This window comes from Urocampus carinirostris, chromosome 12 (assembly GCF_059441175.1).
Source record: "Urocampus carinirostris isolate Australia breed hairy pipefish chromosome 12, RoL_Ucar_1.0, whole genome shotgun sequence".
NCBI classification, from domain to species: domain Eukaryota; kingdom Metazoa; phylum Chordata; class Actinopteri; order Syngnathiformes; family Syngnathidae; genus Urocampus; species Urocampus carinirostris.
The window spans coordinates 16,551,245-16,573,991 of NC_142360.1; the positions used below are offsets into that span (position 1 = coordinate 16,551,245).

At 38.4% G+C, this 22,747-nt stretch overlaps 1 protein-coding gene across 1 annotated transcript in view; it reads left to right on the forward strand.

Annotated features, from left to right (window-relative positions):
* Positions 1-22,747, forward strand: part of col24a1 (collagen type XXIV alpha 1) — a 152,555-nt gene that overhangs the window by 50,902 nt on the left and 78,906 nt on the right. The window contains exons 9-21 of the mRNA XM_088349367.1: positions 273-326; positions 634-678; positions 1,139-1,192; positions 2,053-2,097; positions 3,696-3,749; positions 5,333-5,377; positions 13,964-14,017; positions 15,074-15,118; positions 16,146-16,199; positions 16,428-16,481; positions 17,962-18,015; positions 22,300-22,353; positions 22,428-22,481. Of these exons, the coding sequence (XP_088205493.1) occupies positions 273-326; positions 634-678; positions 1,139-1,192; positions 2,053-2,097; positions 3,696-3,749; positions 5,333-5,377; positions 13,964-14,017; positions 15,074-15,118; positions 16,146-16,199; positions 16,428-16,481; positions 17,962-18,015; positions 22,300-22,353; positions 22,428-22,481 (666 nt within the window). The remainder of the gene's footprint in view (positions 1-272; positions 327-633; positions 679-1,138; positions 1,193-2,052; positions 2,098-3,695; positions 3,750-5,332; positions 5,378-13,963; positions 14,018-15,073; positions 15,119-16,145; positions 16,200-16,427; positions 16,482-17,961; positions 18,016-22,299; positions 22,354-22,427; positions 22,482-22,747) is intronic.

Here is a 22,747-nt window from a genome sequence, read left to right on the forward strand (position 1 = left end):
TCTGGAATTTAGAGTATTTAATTTCACTCATGCTTGAACTTGAGTGGAGTAAGAACAGTAGGATTTAATCAAAGGCATCGCAGCAGCAGAAGCTGGTTAAAAATCAGGGGCACAATGCACAAAGAGGGAAAACTAAGAGAATGGAGGGCCTCTGGAATGAACACAGCTTACTCACAGCTTTGACTTTTTCTCCTCATGCACTTTATCCATCAACGTAATCTAACTATTCGCTGTTCATTCATTACCTCCCTGTCTGTGTTTATCTGCTGCAGGGCATACAAGGAGTGCCTGGGGAAGCCGGGTCTACAGGTTACCCTGGCAGGCAGGTGCAGTGAAAAATACTGAAAAAATATGGCTCTTGTCCTTCCATTGATTTTGCTTCTTCCTTGCTTCCCAGAGAGAGCCCAACAATTAAAAAATACACTCCTTCTATAGAACATTAGAAGAAAATATGTGCTGTGTACAAGAACTGTTAAACAGGGGAGAATATAAACATACTGTACTTTGGAGGATTGCTTGTAAACCAGATGTCTTTGTAAAAATCATTACATGTGTTTGGATTTGACTCACAGTTTGTGTTCTCCATAAAGTCACATTGAAATATTCTCATCACCAGCCCCTTTGTTGTTGCAGGGTGCTGCTGGTCCAGAAGGTAACCCGGGGCCTAAGGGTGTTCGAGTAAGTGTTCGTAGCTTCTCATATTAAGTCTTCTGAAACACCCACTACTTCATCTCCTGAAAGGATTAGCATAATGTGAGACATTCAAGTTTGTTCCAGAATACCAGGCTGGTCTTTAAAACATGGGAGACGCCAGTCGTCTTGTAGTGTAATATTTACTGCAATACTTAATGGAAGCTGTAAGACAAAAATAGCATGTCACTTCTTGTCTGTTACATACATTCACACGACATCATTAATAGAGATAGTGTTAGACCTCTTCAACATTGAGTCAAACTATCCCAAATTTATCAGGGCTAGCAACGGTTAAATCAGAAGAATCCACAGTCTGGTTGCTTTATTCTATCAAAGAATGTCATTGGAAAAATGAAATATATCAGTGAAATACAGTTTTGATGTTTTTTCATTGTCATAAAATGCAACTTTTGTAAAATAATATTGTCATCTGGTTCATTTCCAGGGTTTCATTGGACTTGCTGGTTTGGCAGGGCCACCTGGGATGGAGGGGGAGATAGTGAGATATATTTTATATACCTATACAAGGAAATAATGAGCAGTTGACATTGTTGTTTAGCCTTTGCATTGCCATTAGTAATTTATAACCCGATTAGACATTAAGCAGAGTAATTCAGATATGTTATTACAGTGTATGCCTGGATAGTATACATCAAACCATGTTACTGTACCACAAAATGTGGATTGAACCTCTGATTTAGTCATCATTTTTCAAGGTCAACACTTAACTTAAATACATTTTTAAGATATAAAATACAACCAATAAATATTTAACTACCGGTAGTATTAATTTAAATCCGGAAAGTAGAAGCCTATACAGACTTCGAAAAAGTGTTAAAATTGACTTTGTGAGCCTTCATCGTAACACTGGGCTAACAGAAGGTGTTCCGATAAAAAATTCCAACCTGTTCTGGAGGCCCTCCCCTGAGCCTTTACTTTTTATTTAGTCTCCGAGGTTACAACAGCAGATACACCCTAGAGGGTGTGAAAGTCAAAGAACCGCAACATGGTTGGCCACAGTGACAATGATAAGGATGTAAAAGAGTTCATAATAGTTAAAAAAAAAGTGCGTTATAATAACCAACTGGCATCATTTGCAGATGTCCAGTATTAAAAATAGAATGAAAATATTAGATTACACAGTAGTTTATTGGATGCTATTTTTGCTAAGGAGCTGTATTATTTATGCATTTGTAACTTAAGACAATATATGGCAATACCATTTTCACAACTCTCTATGACTAGTAAACAACTGTGATATAATGTGCATAATTACAACCTCTTTTTGAATTATTTTTGGGAAAAAAAAACAATGTAAATATTGAAAGATGATTTACACTTGTTTCTTTGAAATTTTAGGGTGTACCTGGTCCTCCTGGAAAACCTGGACCCAAAGGAAGACAAGTAATACACATTTGAAGTATATTATTATCCTTATTTTCACAGTTATTATCATTAGATTATATACCATTCTAATTCTGTAAAAGTTCCGTATGAAGGCTAGAAGTGTAGCTGTAATATCTGGAACACACAACTCTGTATTGTGACATTTTGGGAATCGGTAGTTTGTGGAAATTCATTTCCTACTTATTACATCAATAAGAAAATAACTGAACTTTAATTATATTACATGAAATATTTTGGGGGCAGGGGGATTTAGCATGTGAAGTTGTAGTATGCAATGTCTTTGATGGTCCCTAGATATAAGATTAATTCAACATTTTGTTTTTAGTTTTTTTACATATATATTTTTGTTTTACAGTAAAGAGAAAACCTTAATCTTACTGACAGTTTTTTTGTAAGCTTGACAAAGCTAGGAAAAAGAAGTTTTATCTTCCCATTTACCATCTTTATTAAAAAAACAAAAAACGTTTTGTCTGAAATAAATTAAAAAAAAAAAAACTAATCTAAGGCAGTGGTCGGCAACCAGCGCGGACCGGGAAACCGGCCGTGGGTCGTTTGGTACAGGGGTGCATGCATTATTTCTTCTGCCTAAGATAAAATCAAAGTTTGGGTGCGCATAACTGAAGTGTTACGGTAGCGTATCACTGTACTTGAGGAATGATTGATCTGTAGTAAAATATTGCTGACCTCATTTGATTATCATTGGATGCAACAAGTTTCGAATCTGGATCGCTGAACCCACTAGGATTATACAGTGCCATGAAAAAGTACTTGCCCCTTTCCTGAATTCTGTGTTTTTTGCATATTTATCACTCACAAAGGTTTCAAATCAAACCAATTTTGATATCAAACAGAGACAACCCAAGGAAATATAAATGCTATTTTGGAATCTTGATCCCATTTATTAAGGCACAAAAAAATTGAATCCTATCTGGCCCTATGCTAAAAAGTGATTGCCCCCTGAACCTAGTAGCGAATTGGGCCAGCTTTGGCTGCGATAACATAAATCAAACGTTTACAATCATTGGTAATAAGGGTTTCACAGTTCTGTGGATGAATTTTGTTACACTCTTCTTTGCAAAATTGTTTCAAATCTGCCATATTGAAAGGTTTTGCAGCATGAACTGCCCATTCAAGGTCACACCAAAGCATCTCAATTTGATTTATATCCAGACTTTGACAGGGCCACTCCAGAACATTTTTTGAGGCATTTTGAGGTGGACTTGATGGTGTGTTTCGGATCATTGCAAGAAGATGATGCCAACATGGTCTGTGGTCTATAAAGCCCTTTGAGACAATTTTGCAAAGAAGAGTGTGCCAAAAATCCTTCACATTGAACTATTTTTGCAGAGTCAGTGGCATTTTGACTTCCCCTGGAAAAAAACAAAAAACTTTGCTTGAATTTCAACCTTGTTGGTTATTGGGTGATTTTAACTTTGTAAGTATAAAGTAAAAATCTGATAATCTGATAATCCTAAATCTCCTTTCAGCCCGTTTTTATTATTCATTTTTCCAACACACCTAATTTAAAAGATGTACTCATTGGCAAGCTTTACATAAGCCTGATTTAAATCATGACCATTTGACTGTTTTTTTAGGGTGTGGTGGGTGATCTTGGTGAACGGGGGCCAACTGGACCTGATGGCAGTGAGGTAAGAAATTGCGGACCTATACATGTACCATCTACAAAAATGTAGCCATGAAACATACATCAAAATTTAAAGAAGGGGTCTCAAACCCAACTCTCTTGTGGGCCACTGGGGTTAGGGTCTCAGTCAATTTGGGCCACGTAGGGTTTACCACAAGAAAAGTTCTGATCCAAACATTCCTCTGTGATTAAGTATCTTTTGTCTCATCTCATCTCATCTCATTAGCCGTACCGCTTATCCTTGTTAGGGTCGCGGGGGGGCTGGAGCCCATCCCAGCCATCTCCGGGCAGTGGGCAGGGGACACCCTGAACTGGTTGCCAGCCAATCGCAGGGCACACAGGGACAGACAACTCATTCGCTCATTCACACCTAGGGACAATTTAGACCGGCCAATTCACCTGAAATGCATGTTTTTGGAATGTGGGAGGAAACCGGAGTGCCCGGAGGAAACCCACGCAAGCACGGGGAGAACATACAAACTCCGCACAGGAAGTCTGGAGCTGGATTTGAACCCACGACAGGTTCCCATGACATGAACTGTGCCGCACAAGCGCTAACCACTGCGCCGCCGTGCTAAGTATCTTTTGTTTCTACACAAAATAATATCTAAAACAAAAACAATAGTAAGACAATAAATAAATACATCTGTAGTAAATAAACAAAAACACAATAACAAAGCAAATAATTAAGACTTAAACTAAATAGGTGAGTAAAATAATGTAATATCATTTCAATTGTGTGTGTTTACTGTCTTTAACAGTATTCAGAAAACTTGACTTAAATATAGAAAAAACACCAAAGTTACATGCGAGTTGCCTCCACTGTCCTTTAAGATACAGTTCAAAAGTATTTAAATATAAATATTTTGTGATTAAATCACCATAAATGATGAATAGAATCAGCTAATGTGTTTAAACCTATAGTCGGTGAGGTGTATGCACTCTTATGGGTCAAACCAGGAAGTAGCTAGGCAATCATATTGCATGTCGGACATACTGTACATCATTGTCAAACATTTGCATGTGAATTGATTCCAATTTTGAGACCCGCCTAACCAAATAGTACGGAGGTAGCATCCATATCAAACTTATGCTCGCTTTGCTAACATTAAGCCTTCATGTGATGGCGGGGCCCCAAACAATTGTTGCTATTGCTTGTTGTTGAGCCTGTTTCACAGACAGCTTTTTTTCTGTTCATTCTACGTTTTTGTGTTATTTAGTCACTAATATTGTATGAAAGGACCGAAACCCTGTTGTAGGTTATCCCATCAAAAAACAGCTGTCAAGTTGTGTAGGAAAAAAAACTTTGGTTCATGCATTGCTCAGTAACAAGACATGCAAGGCAAGATTCCTTTTCTGATTGATCAAGAGTACTGTACTTCGTTGAAAAAAGCTTGATTTTTTTTTAGACTTTGAAAATGGCTGCTAAGGATTTAAGGTGTGCATAGTAGCATCCATTACATTGTATCTATACATGTTTACAGCTATTTAAATGACTTGAGAAATGATGAATCTCAGGAATGCAGATTTTGCAAAACTTTTGTATACTGTCCTGTTTATTTAGGATGTTACTGTGATGTTTCACAGGGGCCTGTCGGTGGGACTGGTATTGCTGGTTTTCCGGGCCTAAGGGTAAGTCTGTTTTCCAATGCAATGATTATTTGAATGGTATATTACAGTATATTGTGAGGCCCTAGTTAGAAATAATTTTGATTACTTAATTCGCAGATACTTATCAGTGCTTGTACTGTTAGTACTCATCCGTTTTCTTGTTTCATGGAGGCATTTGATTGACATTGTTAGAGTTTCTGCTCCTCAGGAAGCGCCACATTTAATACATTTTTTGTTGAGAGAGAGACAAGCAGGGGAGAGAGGAATTGAACGATAGAAAGAAGGAGAAATAAAAGAGAGACTGAGAAAGATAAAGTCACACATAGATAGTGTGTAAGAAATGCCACTCTCCAAAGAGGGAAGTTTTCCACTGAACGTGGAAGGTGAGGAAACAATGGTTTGTTTTCGTCAGCATTAAAGTCAGTTTTCAATGCATATGCATAGTTAAAAATCAAGAAATGGAAGGGAGAGGTTTACATTCATTCCAATAAAAATGTGTTTCAAACAGCGTTTACATCGGCAAATGCTTTAAAGTTATTAATTTCTTTATTACAATTGATCATCCTAAAAGTTCTCCATCGACCACGCAACAGTTTTCTTTCGGTGTTATCTGAGGCTGAATCCTGCCGTCTTTTGCAAGCGCTCCAAAAACAAGACATGGAATCACATTTTAAACGTTTCGTTTACGCCGATGTTGCTGCAGTTTCTTTGTTGATTCTCCTGGAACAAAGACAAAAGTCATAGTCTGTCCTTTACTGTGGAGACCAGTGGAAGCGCCGGTGTTGTAACCGTGACATTACTTTTCCATAGTATCTTTCACAATGGGATGCAGTCTTTTTTTAAAGTGCATTACTTCTCACATACATCAGCCTTTCCTGCATTTAAGGGATGTGTCAGCTGGAAACTTTTATAAGGTCGTGAAAATTAATAGATCCGACAGAGAGCGATAAGCCACGCCCACCATACTTACAGTATCCATATATCAACGCGTTGCTATTCCTGATAGCTTAGCTGTATAATTTCTCTCTTATTATTATATTTATGGCATCAAGGTGACCAAAGACACTAATAACCTTTTACGGGTGGATGCAAAATGTTGGTGATCAATAGGAAGTCGGAAGCCCCGTACCAACTACACATAGATTTTTGAGGGGTAATGTTGTATAGAGGATATAAATATTAGTGACTGAGCTCATCAAATTCACGAAATGAGATGTGCCATCTCCACCTGTTCCGAGTCTCCGGCAAGGAACATATTGAAACTAAATCACGAGCCGCACAAACCTGATACACCAGACCACGAACTGCACATCCTATCATACCATCATTTACAAGTTGTTCTTTAATTACGAGACGCCACTTTCGCTTGTATTTGTTCTTTTCATAAGCCAAAAAGAGTAACCCAAAAAGAATGTAAGTAAAGCGTCCGCAGTATCTTACAAACTTTTCTCACTGACAACTAACGGACCTAACAGCAGCACAATAAAAATAAAACACTGTAGAACAAATAACTTTGTATTGGTTCCCATTGATTCTATGCACATTGAAAGTAGCATGCCATGCATTGTATGCGATACAAAAAGGGGCAGGGCTGCCGTCTGCCTTGCGTTATGATTGGCTAAAAACATCCCTATTGGATCTTTTCATTAGATACGTAACTGTTGTTGGTAGCTTAAATGGTCACGTGATCTCAAACAAGTGATCCTCTTAATCTAATGCATCTTTGAAAACGGCATATTCTGTCTAAGGTACAGTGCTGTTTTCCAATAACACTGATCAGAGCTTTAAGAATGCTTTCAGATAACCGGCATATGTGGCTCACTTTGGATTTTTAGGGCTGTTTGAAGCAGCTCAAATAATATCTAAAACTACTTATGGCATGTGTCTTTATTCCATTTCACTCAAATTGGATTTCATGTGCTTTGTGACTGTTCAGACTACCAAAGATCAAACCAAATACTATCAAAATATTTGATTTGGGCTCATAGTCTGTCACAGCCTATGACTCCACAATTTTAACGGGTAGAAATTCAATCAAACAGAAATAAATTGTCAGAAAATATTACTTTCCCCATTATATTATTTCGGATTGTATTATGTTTACATGTTGTATTTTGTTAAAGTTTAATGATTAAATAAAACATACAAAACATATTATTATATGAACATGCAGTCAATATCAGTTAACAGCCTAGTTTAAGTTTGTAAGCCTTCCGCAATCACATTAAAAAAGCACTAAGGTTACATTTCTTCGGTTAAATTGTGAGTACCGGTTTCAAAACGAAATGCCCATAGGGAGCTGTGGTAAATTGTGACAAAATATTGCAACTACGTAGAATGCGAGTGTACTCTACTTACCCTCTATGTTTTGAAGTGATTGCCGTCATGGCCTCCGGAATTGAGTAATACATTTTCTCTCATCCGAACGAGGCTGTTAATCTTTGATTTATTTTTTTCTCTACATACATACTTCTCAACATAAGTGTTTGTATTTATAGTTTAGTAAACATTTAAGATAAGGAGAAAGGGCACCAATGAATCTTGAACTTGCAAGAAGAGGTGAGAGCCCAAACCTTAGATAAGAAATCCAAAACTGTTCCTTAAGCCCTCCCTGTAGCCCCTTCTTTTTATTAGATCTACTAGGTCACAAAAGCAGATCTGCCTTAAAAGGTGTGGCAATCAAAGATCAGGAACATGATTGGCTGAAGGTGACAGTGATGTGAACAGTTCATAAACATTTAAACCTAAGAACAAAAGTGAGCTATAATAGTCAAAATAACAAACTGGCATTCTGTGTAATCCCCTTTGCAAGTGCCCGATATGAAAAATGGAATAAATTATATAAAAGCATCACTGTCCTCAAGATTCTCATTGTTTTGTATTTTTGTTTCAACTTGCATGAATGTCTGTCACAAAATGGCTAAAACCAGGGCTTTAGGGGGTGCTAAGCACCCAGAGTGTCTTAGCTCTCTCCATTTCTACTACCGACCACATACAACATCTTTCAGTCTTTAAAATATGAATTCAGTCATGAAAAGAAGTTCTAAATAATTAAATGATAAATAAATTATCTGGGGCAGCACGGCGGCGCAGCGGTTAGCGCTTATGCGGCACAGTTCTAAGGTCTTGGAAACCTCTTGTGTGGGTTTAAATCCAGCTACCGGACTTCCTGTGCGGGGTTTGTATGTTCTCCCCGTGCTTGCGTGGGTTTCCTCCGGGCACTCCGGTTTCCTCCCACATTCCAAAAACATGCATTTCAGGTGGATTGGCCGGTCCAAATTGTCCCTAGATGTGTGTGTCCTGCGATTGGCTGGTAACTAGTTCAGGGTGTCCCCTGCCCACTCCCCGATGATTACTGGGATGGGCTCCAGCACCCCCGTGAGCCTACTGGGGGTAAGCGGTGCAGCTAATGAGATGAGATAATCTATCTACCTCTATGTTGTCAAGCAAAAGCTGTTTTATTACCAAAAAGATAAGGATTCGGTGTCATACAAATCTGTATAAATTCATGAGATTTTTTTTTAATATTAAGTGATTTTTTGATAAGACATCAAAATGTGATGGTGATGTGGTGAACTGACGATGAGAAAATACATAACTATCAGAATACATCTTAATTCTGAATGGGATGTCATTTCAAGGCAGTGCAGTATTTCACACGCTGTGTTGCTCAAATTTTTGTTGTTTTTTATTTTATTTTTTTCCCCCTGCTATTTTCATCATATCTAAGCTTTCACTGTCCTTTATTAAAAACATAGTTTTAAAAATGTATAATTCCAGGGTGTGCTTGGGCTGAATTCTGGGGTGCTCAAAACGGGCTGGTTACGCCCATGGCTAAAACGATCCAGGAAATTCTCCAGGGAAGGCTCACACTTTTCTTTCGATGCACTTCATTGTGTTTTGTCCCTGTTCGGACTTTTAAAAATAATCCTCAGATTCAGATTCAGATTCAGATCTACTTTATTGTCATTCTGGTACACGTGTATACAGAACGAAATGTCGATGGATCTGACTCCCACAGTTTCCCTCAGTGTCCTTCAGTGTACAGATATAAATAAAGCTGTATTGTGTTATTTACCATAGTGCCGATAGTGCAAGAAGAGACGCTAACCAGATGTGCAAGATGGGCAGTCAGGTTAACAAGTCAGGTACACAGTACCATTATATTGTAAACAATAACACTGTAAGTAATAACACTGTAAGTAACAATAGTGCAGAGATCAAATGTGCAAGGAGTGGCAAGCTATAAAAAAACTGCCACTAGTGCAAAAGTCAAATTAGCAGCCGTTTAGATTTAAGTTAACTATATGTTAGATTGACCATTTAACAGTCTAATGGCCAGGGGGACTAGACTATTGCGGAGCCTGGTGGTCCTGCACCGCACACTGCAGTACCTCTTCCCAGAGGCTAGCAGAGTGAATAGTCCATGATGGGGGTGAGAGGGGTCCCCGGTAATGTTCTTAGCATGGGATAAGCAGCGCTTCTGGCCAATGTCCTGAATGGAGGGAAGTGTAGTCCCGATTATTTTCTCCGCTGTCCTCGTTACCCTCCTCACACTACCCCAGTCGGTAGCGCTGCAGCCTCCACACCACACAGAGATACAGCTGGTCAGGATACTCTCTATGGTGCCCCTGTAGAATGTGATGAGGGATGGTGGGGGCAGGTGGGCTCTCCTCATCCTCCGCAGGAAGTACAGGCGCTGCTGTGCCCTCTTAACCAGAGATGCAGTGTTCACGGACCAGGTGAGTTTGTTTGTGATGTGCACCCCTAGGAACTTGATACTGCTGACAACCTCCACAGCCTTGTTGTTGATGCAAAGTGGGGCATGGTTGGGCTGGTTTTTCCTAAAGTCGACAATGATCTCTTTAGTCTTGTCAACATTCAGGACCAGGCTGTTGTCCTTGCACCAGCCCACCATCTGCTCCACTTCCTCTCTGTAGGCCAGGTCGTTGTCGTCCCTGATGAGGCCCACCACCGTTGTGTCGTCAGCATACTTCACGATGTGGTTTGTGGCGGACCTAGGGGCGCAGTCGTGTGTCATCAAGGTGAACAGCAAGGGGCTTAGGACGCAGCCTTGGGGGGAGCCCGTGCTGAGGTAGATGACATCTGAACTGTTCTGACCTATCCGCACAGATTGGGGTCTGTCACAGAGGAAGTCCAGCAGCCAGTTCCGCAGGGGGGTGTTGAAACCCAGAAGCCCCATTTTGTCTACCAGATGTTGTGGGATGATGGTGTTGAATGCTGAACTGAAGTCCAGGAACAGCATCCGCACATGGGTGTTCTTCTCCTCTAGGTGTGTCAGGCTCAGGTGAAGCGCAGAGGAGATGGCATCCCTGGTGGAGCGGTTTGTCCTGTAGGCAAACTGAAAGGGGTCGAATGAAGAGGGGAGACTGGAGGTGATGTGCTCTTTAACCAGTCTCTCGAAGCACTTCATTATGATAGGAGTCAGTGCAACGGGCCGGTAATCGTTGAGTGATAAGATCTGGGTTTTCTTTGGCACTGGGATGATGTTGGCAAATTTGAAGCATGATGGTACTTTGGCTTGGTCTAGCGAGGTGTTGAAAATGTCTGTTAGTACACAAGCCAGCTGATCGGCGCACTCCCTAAGTACCCGCCCCGGAATGTTGTCCGGGCCTGGAGCCTTCCTTGTGTTGACCCTTCTCAGGGTCTTCCTCACGTCAGATGAGTCCAGGTGGAGTGCTCTTTCGTCCTGATTTGGAGCCGCTTTCACTGCAGGGGTGCTGTTTTGTGCCTCGAACCTACCAAAGAAATTGTTGAGGTCATTCAGAAAGTCCATGCTAGTGTTCTGCACTGGGGTGGTGTTTGGCTTGTAACTGGTGATGGCCTGGATGCCTTTCCACATATCCCTGGTGTTGGTTGTGCTGAGGAAACGTCATGGGTAGATAGAGGCCAGGCCTGTAATATCAATTTGACTTGAATGTTTGAATTGAGTTGGTGTTTTACAGATTTTTGTCTGAATATATTAATTTGAAATTGCATTATTTCCTTACTAAAGAAATATATTTAATTTAAAAGAGACAATAAGAACGATACTTGTTTTTTGGATCTTTTCATATCAACAACCCCTTTAGCTCTCCCCTTATGTAATTTAGAGTAATCATCCTGTATGGAAACAAAACCACTTTACTCAACTTCCCTTTTGTCGGGATAATTAATTCCTCTTTACACTCGAATGGATCTCGCAAAGAACTTTGAGTTCCCAACATCAGCCACACAGTTGTGGCTTTTGTTGTGTTCTTTTATTGAAACCCACTCAAACAAAGCAAAGTAATCGGAACGAAAGTAGAAACAGAGCGGCAAGTGTTCCTGCTGGAATGTTTCTGATGTTTTGCCAATATTTGATGCTGAATGTGATGGAATCAGACACCTAGCTGACAGGAACAAGTCTCGTTATCGTCAACGTAGTAACGTTTTGATCATTTCAGCCATCAATCCGTTTTCTTGACGACTAATTTTTACAAAGCTCGTAGGGTTTCTGGAGCAATACCCAGCTGTGTTCTGGCAGAAGCCAAGGAACACCCAGAATTGGTTCCCAGCTAATCGCGATCAGTATGAAATTGCTTTTTAATCGCTTTCCAGAACAAGAGTCGTGTTGATTTGTCTAGTCTAGTCTAGTCTAGTCCAGTCTAGTCATGTCTGTTTGTTAAGCCCTTAATCACAATGAGTCTCAACTGCATACATGCTGTACATAAAATCTTACTTTCTGTGATCTATGCTGTACAGTTTGTGGGTAAGCAAATGCGCTAGAGGTCGACTGATTATCGGCATCGATATTTGGGAATTTGATGGATATCGGTATTTGCATTTTTTTCATCAGACAAGCCGATTAATTAAGGCTCATGCAGCCGAGACTCTCTCGCTTGCATCTCATGACTCATGATAAACATGTTTTTGTGGCACAAACCAACACTCCTCTCCTCCTCTATCCTGCTACAAACCCATCGCCTTCTGATTGGATAAGCGACCGGGGGCATAGCCACTAAAGCAGGAAAGAGTGCCATCTCAGCTAAGTTGTCCCGAAATGCCTGTATCCGTGACAGAAATGCGTGTTTACAATTAAGAGATAGCGTAAGAAGTGTAAATAACTTGTTTTAGAGAAGCGCGTTTAGGTGAAGACTGATAAATCTGCTCTCATCATAACATTAGTTTGTCAATCAAGCAGGTCTTTTTGTGATTGAGAACAGGCATAAAAAAAGCATGCTAGAACTAAAGTGGAAGTAATTAGCTCTTATCATAACATTAGTTTGTCAATTTGGAACTAAAATAGGAGTGCCCACACATTTCAATTTGCGGGCTTTGTTAAAAATCTGTTGCACTTTTTTTAAAGTTAATTTAAGTCATGTTGGTTGTATTTTATTCTAATATTGAGGCTATTGTAAAAACCTTCAGGGAGCTATTCAATTTGTAAGTATATTTATACGAGTTTCTGCTCATCCTAATTAAATTAAGTGCAATGTTCATTTTTGTTTTAAGTGAAAGATTAGTCATGTTGAAATTTATTTACAGTAAAAGGTTTCAGAAACTTAATGACGTTTTATTAGCATTTTTAACAGATATTCTTTGTTTATTTTTCCAGTTTTAAAAATAAATGACTCTCAAGTCTATGCCTAAGTGAGTGGCTTACAGGGCCACTTCTAGGCCCGCCTCCTACCTGGGCAATCCAGGGGAAAAGTTTTGGGAGAATGAAAGAGCAGCCAGATTCATCTGTCCATCCTTGCCAGAAGCTAAAAATGACAGAGGCAAACAGAAAGTGTAGCTTGGTGTGGACTTTTAAAGTGATCCGCTACTGTGGCGACTCCACAAATTAACGTGAACACATGGGGAAAAAGTTCCTCCTATATATAGCAACAATCTGTAACAAAATATGTACACTTGTTACTGTTCCTACAAAAACCTATAAATCTGTTATCACTTTGGTAACAGAGTCTAAAGGGCTTCTCCCTCGGAGCAGAGAGCCAAAGGCCGGGATTGAGTGCCATTATTTCCTCTACTGACATTATTTTAAAAACATTGTGCAATAGAGGGTATTTTAGTAACCTTGTTGACATTGTTATGCAGCATATGTATTTGCGTTCCATTGCTGATTTTTGCTTTGACCTTCTTAAATTCCTCTGAAACAGTAATATCACTGTATTTATTTTTGTATTCTGCAAAGGTTTGCATCTAGTCATTTAATAAAAAATGAAAAATGTTTAGTGCCTAAAATACTTGTGTTGGGTTTATCATAAATATTTGTATCAGATCAGTATTGATTGATACTACCTCGTATTTAGTTGGATTGGATCAATTTCAAAATTGCAGGTATCACCTACCCCAATTCCCTACCAATTTTCCCTCCATTCCAGAGTAAGCTCAACTTTAGACAAAGGTTTAGTTTGATTGCCAATAGTAAAACAAAAACGGAGCAGTTACTGTACACACAACAGTACAAATTGTAAGCAGGGCTGAGCTATACTGTAACGGGGGTATGCACTGTGTAATAAATTAGGAAGCAGTAAACTGTGAAGTGATTCAAATTGAGTTTCCATTGTAAGATGCACGTGGAAAGTATTTTGTTTAAAACCTCATACTTTCTTCCCTCTATAGGGGGACTTAGGCCCTGAGGGTCCTCGAGGACTTCCTGGTATGATTGGACCACAGGTAGTTATACAATAATCCATACTATTGTCTAATTGCTGCTATGACAATTCTGTATCCTTTTTAACAGTATTGTAAATTGTATTTATCACAAATTTCTACTTTTGGTGACTGCAATTTGATACTCATATTAATTTGGTGTAAATTACTTTTTATGCGACTTATTCCTGATATGAGCTAATTCTACAGATGACTAATTCAACAGAGTGTTTACAGTTTCAAGTTTCGTACACCTTTTTCATGCACTTTTAAGGACTTTCAAGCCAATTTCCCAATATTTCTGGTACCATTGAAATAAAAAATCTGGTGTGAACCATGTATTTTGCAGAGCTTCAAATATATCTGCGATATACATACGTGATTTTTAATCTTGCCTGTGCATTTATCAAGACCTATTATTTTTTAGATATTTAGTGAATTGAGAATATGTATATATTTTTGGTGACAAATATCTCCCCATATAACTGTTGGGTAAAAACGACAGTAACATGTACCCTAGCTGACATTTTCAGTTGCAGGAAGTTCTTTCCATTATAATATACCACTGGTAAATGCTATCTTAATGTTTTGCATGGCCCATTATAAATGTCCATGATTGATACATATTCCTTGCACTACTACACATTTCATAGGTGGGTTTGGCACCCATTACATAGGCTAGGTGTAGCACACACCTGTCCTTTCAGGCCCGGCCTCTGGGGGGCGATGACGCTTTAAAAAAACAATGTCGTACAAACTAATACCAGCTGCAGTTTAATCACAAGGAAAGAGAAAATGCAATGACAAACCGAAGCCACCAGAGAGCAGCGTCAGCGTCATTGTTAGACAGACTTGTTGAGAAACATGACAACAATTTCAAACATTTACAAGCATTTTGCCCAAAATTCAAGTACTTTCAAGGATTTCAAGCTCCTGTTTCGAACCCTGTTGTTTGTATTATCTATACATTCTTGTAATAGGAAATCTGAATGCCTAATTTGGTGTACTTTTTGTGATCCTCGTTCAAAATAATTCTTGCGACTGTCTTATTCTTTCTTGTTCTGATGTCCTCTGTGGCAGGGACCAGCCGGACGAGCTGGCCTGCCTGGATTGAAAGGTGATAAGGTGATTTCAATATTTATATATTTGCAGAATGTTTGTGTGTGTTGTGGCAAAGACAAATGTAGTAGAATATAATCCCAGGTTTTAGTCTTCTATCTAAATATTTTATAGTAAGATTGTTGTGAACGTTTTACTGTGTTAAATCTATAAAACCTTAAAGGGAGTGTAAAATGTGACCACTTTATTGTGTAGTGCAACTGAAAACGAGTACTACAAAGCGCAAGGAAGAATACTCAAAGTGTCCGAAACGCAGTAATTTTCTTTTTTTTGCCCAACCTTTCGCAAAAAAAGTAAAACAATGAAAAAAAGAGAAAACTAATAAAATAAGGAAAACAAGAAAAAAGGGGGAAAAACAAAAAAATAAAAGAGGACAAGAAAAAAGATGAGAGAAAAATGAAAAAGAAGTAAGAAGAAAATTCAGCAATAGGAAAAAGACAGAAAAATGAAAGTGGGTGTTAAATAAAGGAGAAAAAGAAAAACATGAAAGGCGAAGAAATAACGAAAAGAAAAAAAGGGAAACAAGGAAACAGCAACAAAACAACAGTGGCAGCCCTCCTTCGGTGAGCGTCATGATATGTGAAATAAAGTGTAATGTATTTTTGCTTAATACTCCAATCAATATTTTTTAAAATTAATATATTTTTCTGTTTTTTCTTTTACCATAGGAGAGGCTAAATAATAAATAAAGCCAAATAAAGTTATAGCCAAAGCCGTAATAACCGTTTAAACTTTAGCATTCACAGTGATTAAAACAACACAAATAAAGTATACATTATTCTATGAAGTTGATGACACCACAGATTTTAAATTTGCTCTCAATAATCTGAATGGTACGTTATCGCAACTGAATTCAATGATTGTTTACAGACCAAAAAACACATGCTAATCTATTCCTAACTCATAGTATTGGATGTTGGATTGTTCCGTGGTTTGTAGTAATTAATCCACAAACCTGGCAATAGCTGTCTATGTAGTATTATCTGTTTTAGGGTTGAGTTATTACATCTCCCTGTGATGCTGTGAAATTTAGGGTGAAGTGGGACAGCAGGGTGAACCAGGAGAGATGGGATTCCAAGGTGATAAGGTATGTTCAGAATGATTAATGTTAAGCAGACTTGACTTATATGACACTTTGTACTCCATATGTTGCAACTTAAAGACATACCATCTTCACATAATTATTTTTGGGGATCTGGGACTGTTAATGCATTCATTTTTAATGACACATTTGAATTCAATACTCGTCACCTTGTAGTCTCTGCTGTCTCCGTGAGATGACTATGCATTTGCATGTGTTTTTGTGTCTATCAAGGGTGTTCTTGGCATACCTGGTCCTCCCGGTCCAAGTGGAAAACCTGGACCGCCGGTATGTCTGAGTATCTATGTCATTGTATGAGAGTTATATTCAGGTTCTGGGCAATACTACAGTATGTAAACACTTGGGATTTGCTTGTAATTTAAAGTTCCTCAGGCAACTTGAATCCAGAATATTGTATTTTTAAGAAATAACAAAGCTTTCTTTAAAGCGTTCTTAAAGTAAAGTTACTCATAATAAATACCATGTATTAACACAGCAGTACACATAGAAATACAAGAAAAATAAGGCAAAAAGCAGCATACGGTCGGAACATTGATAAAGTGTGAACCAAAAAATGTCCATGTACCAGAGAATGGTACCTTTTAGAGAAAGGTATGTTCTAGTGGACCAAACGTTTACAATGAATGAATGAATGAATGAAAACTTTTATTTCGAACATTAAAATAAAAACAGGACAAAAACAATGAGTCAACAACAAAATAATGTCACAAAACATGTTCGAAAAATAAACAATGAAGAAAAAAATGGCATTCAATGAAAAAGAAACAATAGATAGAAAAAAAATCAGGATTGGGCCACATTCTAAAGGTCGATTAAATATGATGCAACTCCAAACAAACTTGACAACTGATCTACAATGGGACGGCAGTAGGCCAGGAAGTAGAGCGCCACGTTTAATTCTTGGCTCCTTCGAGTTAAACGGCCAAGACACTGAACCCCCAATGCCCCCAATAAGCAGGCGTAGATAGGTGTGTGAGTGTGTGTGTGAATGGGTAAGTGTGAAGCACATTTTAAAGCGCTTTTGGACGTCTTCAGTGGAATGTTAAGCGCTTTAGAAATGCAGACCATATCCACAAATGACTTAAATGACAGTGGATTTATCTGTATGACTCAAGAGGGAGGTATGATAGAAATCAGACAAAATGGCCACCTTGATCAAATGGAGAAAAATATAAATGAAAAAAACTTCGCTAACAAATAACAAAAAATGAACACGAAAGTGCATTTTTAAAGAAACTTAAAATTAACCCCCAGAATTCTTGTTTTGCCTGAACTATATCCCATAATGCTCCATTACAACATTGTACAACGTGTCACTTTGAGTAAAAATCGTGTGATGATGAGATCAAATCTAAAGCCTTTTCCCATGTCAACTGTTACCCCAGTTGTCTAGTGGTTAGAATTTGGCACTTACACCACCGCGCTCTGGATTTGAATCCCCTTGCTTCCAATATTGATCAAATAAGGTCAGCAATAATTTTGGATTAATCAGTTATTGCTTAAAAATTGTCATGTCTAACCATAAAACCTCGTGTATAACAGACATGCAGACTTTGGGTTCTTCTTTGGATACAGAAAGCTAAGCGTTATCCATGAATACATACTGTACTTGAGTTATGTAGAACTACAAAACATGAAAAACATTCCTTTGTAGGCAAAGCAAATAGGACTGTGTTTTTAAAATCTACAGCCTAGAAAAGAAACATAAAGTTGCTGAAGAAATTTACATGATGTACTTTTTCAACAGGGTAGAGTTGGAGATATCGGGCTGCAAGGCCCACCAGGACCTCCAGGACCAGAGGTACTTGAAAATAGGCTAACTAGTCCACAGTGTGGCTGCCACTGCCGATTTCCAGCTGTTATATTTTTGATTGACAACGGAATGTTGATTGTGCTGTTAATATCAAAACATGCAACCCACGTACCTAAGAAAAAAATATTTGTCGCCGCCATTAGAACATGAGTTTTGACAATCTAATATAATCAGATATATCTAAGTATTTTGTGAAAAAAATACGTTTCCAGTCAAACGTACACTTTTGCATCCATACTTTTGAATTCAATATATATATCTAACTTATTAAACAAAATTATACTAAAAACAACAGCAAACGTTTCTGGCAACAAACAAAACCTTTTTTTCCTCTTTAACATCTTTACATGCTGCCTTTCCTTTAAAGTAACACTGTGTAGTGCAACTTAAAACGAATGCTACTAAGCACAAGGAAGAATAGACACTACGGAGACTCAAAGTGACCAAACAGCACAATTTTGTTTTCTTTTTTTTTTTGCCTAGCTTTTCACAAGGTTTTTATTTTGAGGGTACCCGTAGCAACAAGATGGCATACAATAAATCATGTCAGTTCCCGCTAGAAGAGCCTTATGTTATGTACAGGTATTCTTAAGAAAAACACTTTGACATGACAGTTCCTATATTGTTGCTAATTATTTAACTCTATTGGTACAAGGTACATTGTGTACAATTTGACTACTAGAGGGCACTGCATGTCTAATACGAACAAAAATGAGTGCCAAATGATAAAGCGTACCAGCAAGATGCCAGATAAACGTGGCGGCGACTGCAAGCTATGTATTCTGCTATGTAAAAGAAATACACATATCTCAATTTATGAAGCTTTATAGACATAAACATCAATATGACACTTCATGTATTTTGCCCAGTATTCAAATCCTTTTTTTGTGAATTAAGGCTTTTTGTACCACTAGAAAGAACTGAATATTACACACTTTCCCTTTAATTATTTTTTACCACTTCTTAATAATACACAATGTCCCTTTAAAGTTATTTGCAAAATAGAAGGGATTTTTGCAGATTTTAGATACCCACCTTACACGTCTATATGCCAGAATAGGTGTAAGGTTAGTCTTAAATTTAGTTGCTTGTGGTCTTGAAATGATCTTTAAAAGTCCTTAATTTGAATGAAAAAATCCTGAAGGAACCCTGTTGTATGAGATCATTGTGTTTACCCACACACACAATAATGAACTTTCTAGAATCAGCTTATTAAGCAAGGAAGTCTTCCGGACTTGGTGGTTGAATGGATTTCTAAAAGGACAATCCAACTGTTTTATAATCTAAGAAATAAAAATAAAGTGCCAATGAATAATTAGTAGGTTTGCAAACCTTCTCTTCCGATTACATTCCCTTCAAAATCAAAATACAAATAAATAGTTACACAAAATAAATAAAAAGCTTTTGCCTAAGCCATTTTTTCAGACAAATTACATCAATCTAGTGCATGGGTCTCAAACGCAATGCACTCACGAGCCGCCGGAGTTAAGTTCCAGGCAAAGTGGGGCCACATCGCGTCAAACATTCCACTATTCTCAAAAATATTTTTTTTGCTCCAAAAAGATGTAAAAGTAAAAAACAACGATATTAGTAATATATTGTCTTTGATCAATTTTTTGAGTTCTGTCGTGTTGATGGTTTACGTGGTCACAGATATAAGTTACGGGTGCCTAGACCTACCAGCAACTTGCATGGAAACTTTATTTCTTTCAGGATACCAAAAATTTGGAATTTTTTGCCTGACCGGGTTATTAGTGCAAATACGGTGCAAACCTTTAAGCAAAGGTTGGCAGAAATAGATTTGTCAAATTTTCTTAGGGGAGGGGGCGTAAGGTGACCATATTTGGCCATGCTCACTCTCAGCATTAGTTTTTTTTTTTGTGTCATGTTTTGATTAATGTATCCAACAATACCTTCAATAAACATTTCATTCATATAGCAAAAAAAAAAACCTGTAATAGGTAAAAAAATATCGAATTAGTCAGAAGTCCCTATAATTCTATCTGTGTCAGTCCCTCTCTCGCCGTACATGTCTCTCTGTCTTTCTTTGTGTTTTTTTCTCTGCCTCTCTCTTTGTTTGTTTCTGTCTTTCTCTATCTCTCTGTACCCTTTTGTCTTTCTGTCTGCCTCTCTGTCTTTCTCTCTATTTTACCCGTCTCAGGCTTATAACGTCCAGCCAAGTACAGTGACTTTCAAATACCGCATTCAAAACACACTTCAGGCGATCCTTGCATTTCATTTTAATTTTAGATTCTTTTTTTGTTTTTATCCTGCATGCATTGTATGAGGCTGCATTTGCAAGTGAATTGTTTTCCATTTTAAGGCCTGGATAACTAATTAGCACAGAGCTAGCATCCACATCAGACCTGTGTGGCCCGATCCAATGTTAAACTGATATTTAGGCTAGGGCCTCAAACTATTGTCACACGAGATGCAAATGGCCCATTGGTTATGAGTTTGATACCCTAAACTAGTTTTTTTGTCTTTATCCTGCACGCACTGTAATTGCGGCTGTATTTGCAAGTGAATTGTTTCCCATTTTAAGCCCTGGCAAACTAATTAGCACAGAGCTAGCATCTATATCAGACCTGTGTGGCCCGATTCAATTTTAAACTGGGTTGTGAGTTTGATATCCTAATCTGTTGCAATTCACACTTAAGAGCAAATTATACTACGGAAAATATGGTGATCATTAACAGAGTCAAGATTAGATCTCAGACTCTTACTGTAAGAGTCCCGCCACCGAAATGCGTGTGACGTCGGGGATGTTGTCCTTTTGAGCCTGTGGTTCCTCCTGTCAGACAAAATATTTATAGAAGTGTGTGGAATCTTGCCACAAGTTGAATTCCTTTTGATGATCAGCAGTTTGCATCATCTGTGATACAGCTGTGACTCCTCTTCAGTAGACTTTGCTAGTACAAAGCTCTGTGACGTGCAAGGGTGCTTGTTGAGTGGTTTTGTGAGTGTAGTGGTCAGCTGCCTAAATGGCTTTTAACCACAAAACTTCCTTTATTGGAATTTTTCACTGGATTACCATGTGGCATTCAACGTCTGGACACGTGTCTTCCGCTAGGCCATTGCATCCCTTTCCTTGCCAAGCCAGGTCAAATTTATTTGCATAGCCCTTAATCACAAAAAGTCTCAAAAGGATGCACAGGTCACAAGTACACCATCTCATGATCTGAAACCTGCATGCTGGCAAGGAAAAACCCCAAAACCCGACCATGAGGAGATTGACAAAACCCGGAGAAGTGGCCACACATGAAGCAATCCCCCTTCCAGGGTGACCAGGCCGCAATGGATGTTGCATGGGCAACAATACAAAAACATAGTCAGCATCAACAATAAACATAAATAATAACAAGAAATGTGCAAGAAGTTCAACACAGCAATGTTGCTGCTTCCCATTGACTCAGCCAGTCAATGCAGATGATTACATACCAATGGGGTCATCCTTCTCCCTCACTCACTAGCTATGCAGCAAGAAAGGACAGGAAAGGAAAAGTATAAGGTTGGTATAATTCACAACCTATAGAATAGAGACATGTTTTACGTCTAGATTCAAACCCTTCCCCTGAGGTTGCAAATCTTACCAGAGGGCAAAGCATTCCACAGCACCAGGGCCCGAAAGGAGAACACTCTCAAGCCTCTGGATTTCTTCTTGGCTCTTGGAGTCACAAGCGGAGTAAGAGCATAGGGCATAACTAAATTAGAACATTAAGAGGGGAAAAGGCCATTCAAACTTTTGTATGTTGGTAACAGTGCAAGTCAGCTAAAATTGGGGTGATAAGATCAAACATTCTTGTCCAATTAAAAAGTCTCACTGTCACGTTTTAAACCAGCCCCAAACTTTTGATGCCAGACATCCGGACACCAGAGAGCACTACACAACAGTATTCAAGGACAGAAGTATCAAACACAAAAATTATATTCTTAGCATCAGTTTGAGACAAATCTTTGCAATATTGCGACGGGAAAAAAAAATGTTATCATGTTTTTTCACGTGTAACTGAAACAACCGAACAGGATCAAATATGACACTTGATTTTTCACAGTGAGTGATGTCAAGGTTCAGAGTAGTGTTTGAGGCATTTAGTCATTTGTCAAATCATGTATCCATTGAAAATTTAGAATGTTCAACTGTGCCCCTAAGGCGATCACAAAAATACACATTGGAGCAAGACAGAAAACTTTTTAACCTAATTTCCATTTTTTAGAAGTGTGGACTACAAATTTAGTAATTGAGCATGACTCATACTCAGCTTTTTTTAGGGATTTCCTGGTGACATCGGCACGCCTGGTCCCAATGGGCCACCTGGACCAAAGGTATGGTAACTTCTACTCTGTGTTTACAATTTGAACTCACATAAACTATAGCATTCATTCAGTGTTGCACTTAGGGTTTGCAAGGTGCCAGAGGGGGACAAGGCCTTATCGGGCCAAAAGGAGTAGAGGTAAGAGAAGAATACCTCGTTTTAGGAAATTCTGTTTTTCCAAATGTAATGACAACTTACATGAAAAAAAAAGTGTTGCGTGACAAAAGAGAAATATCCGATTACATAATCTCTATAGTATACTGTACAATAGCATCACTTTTGTGTAAAATGTTCCTTAGGTTATGTTCCTTTTTTAATGTCAAGAATTATTATGATAGGCAGAGAGTTCCTGAACGCAGACACAAACGTTGAGTTGGTAGGTTTAGGGATATAACAAAAAGTGC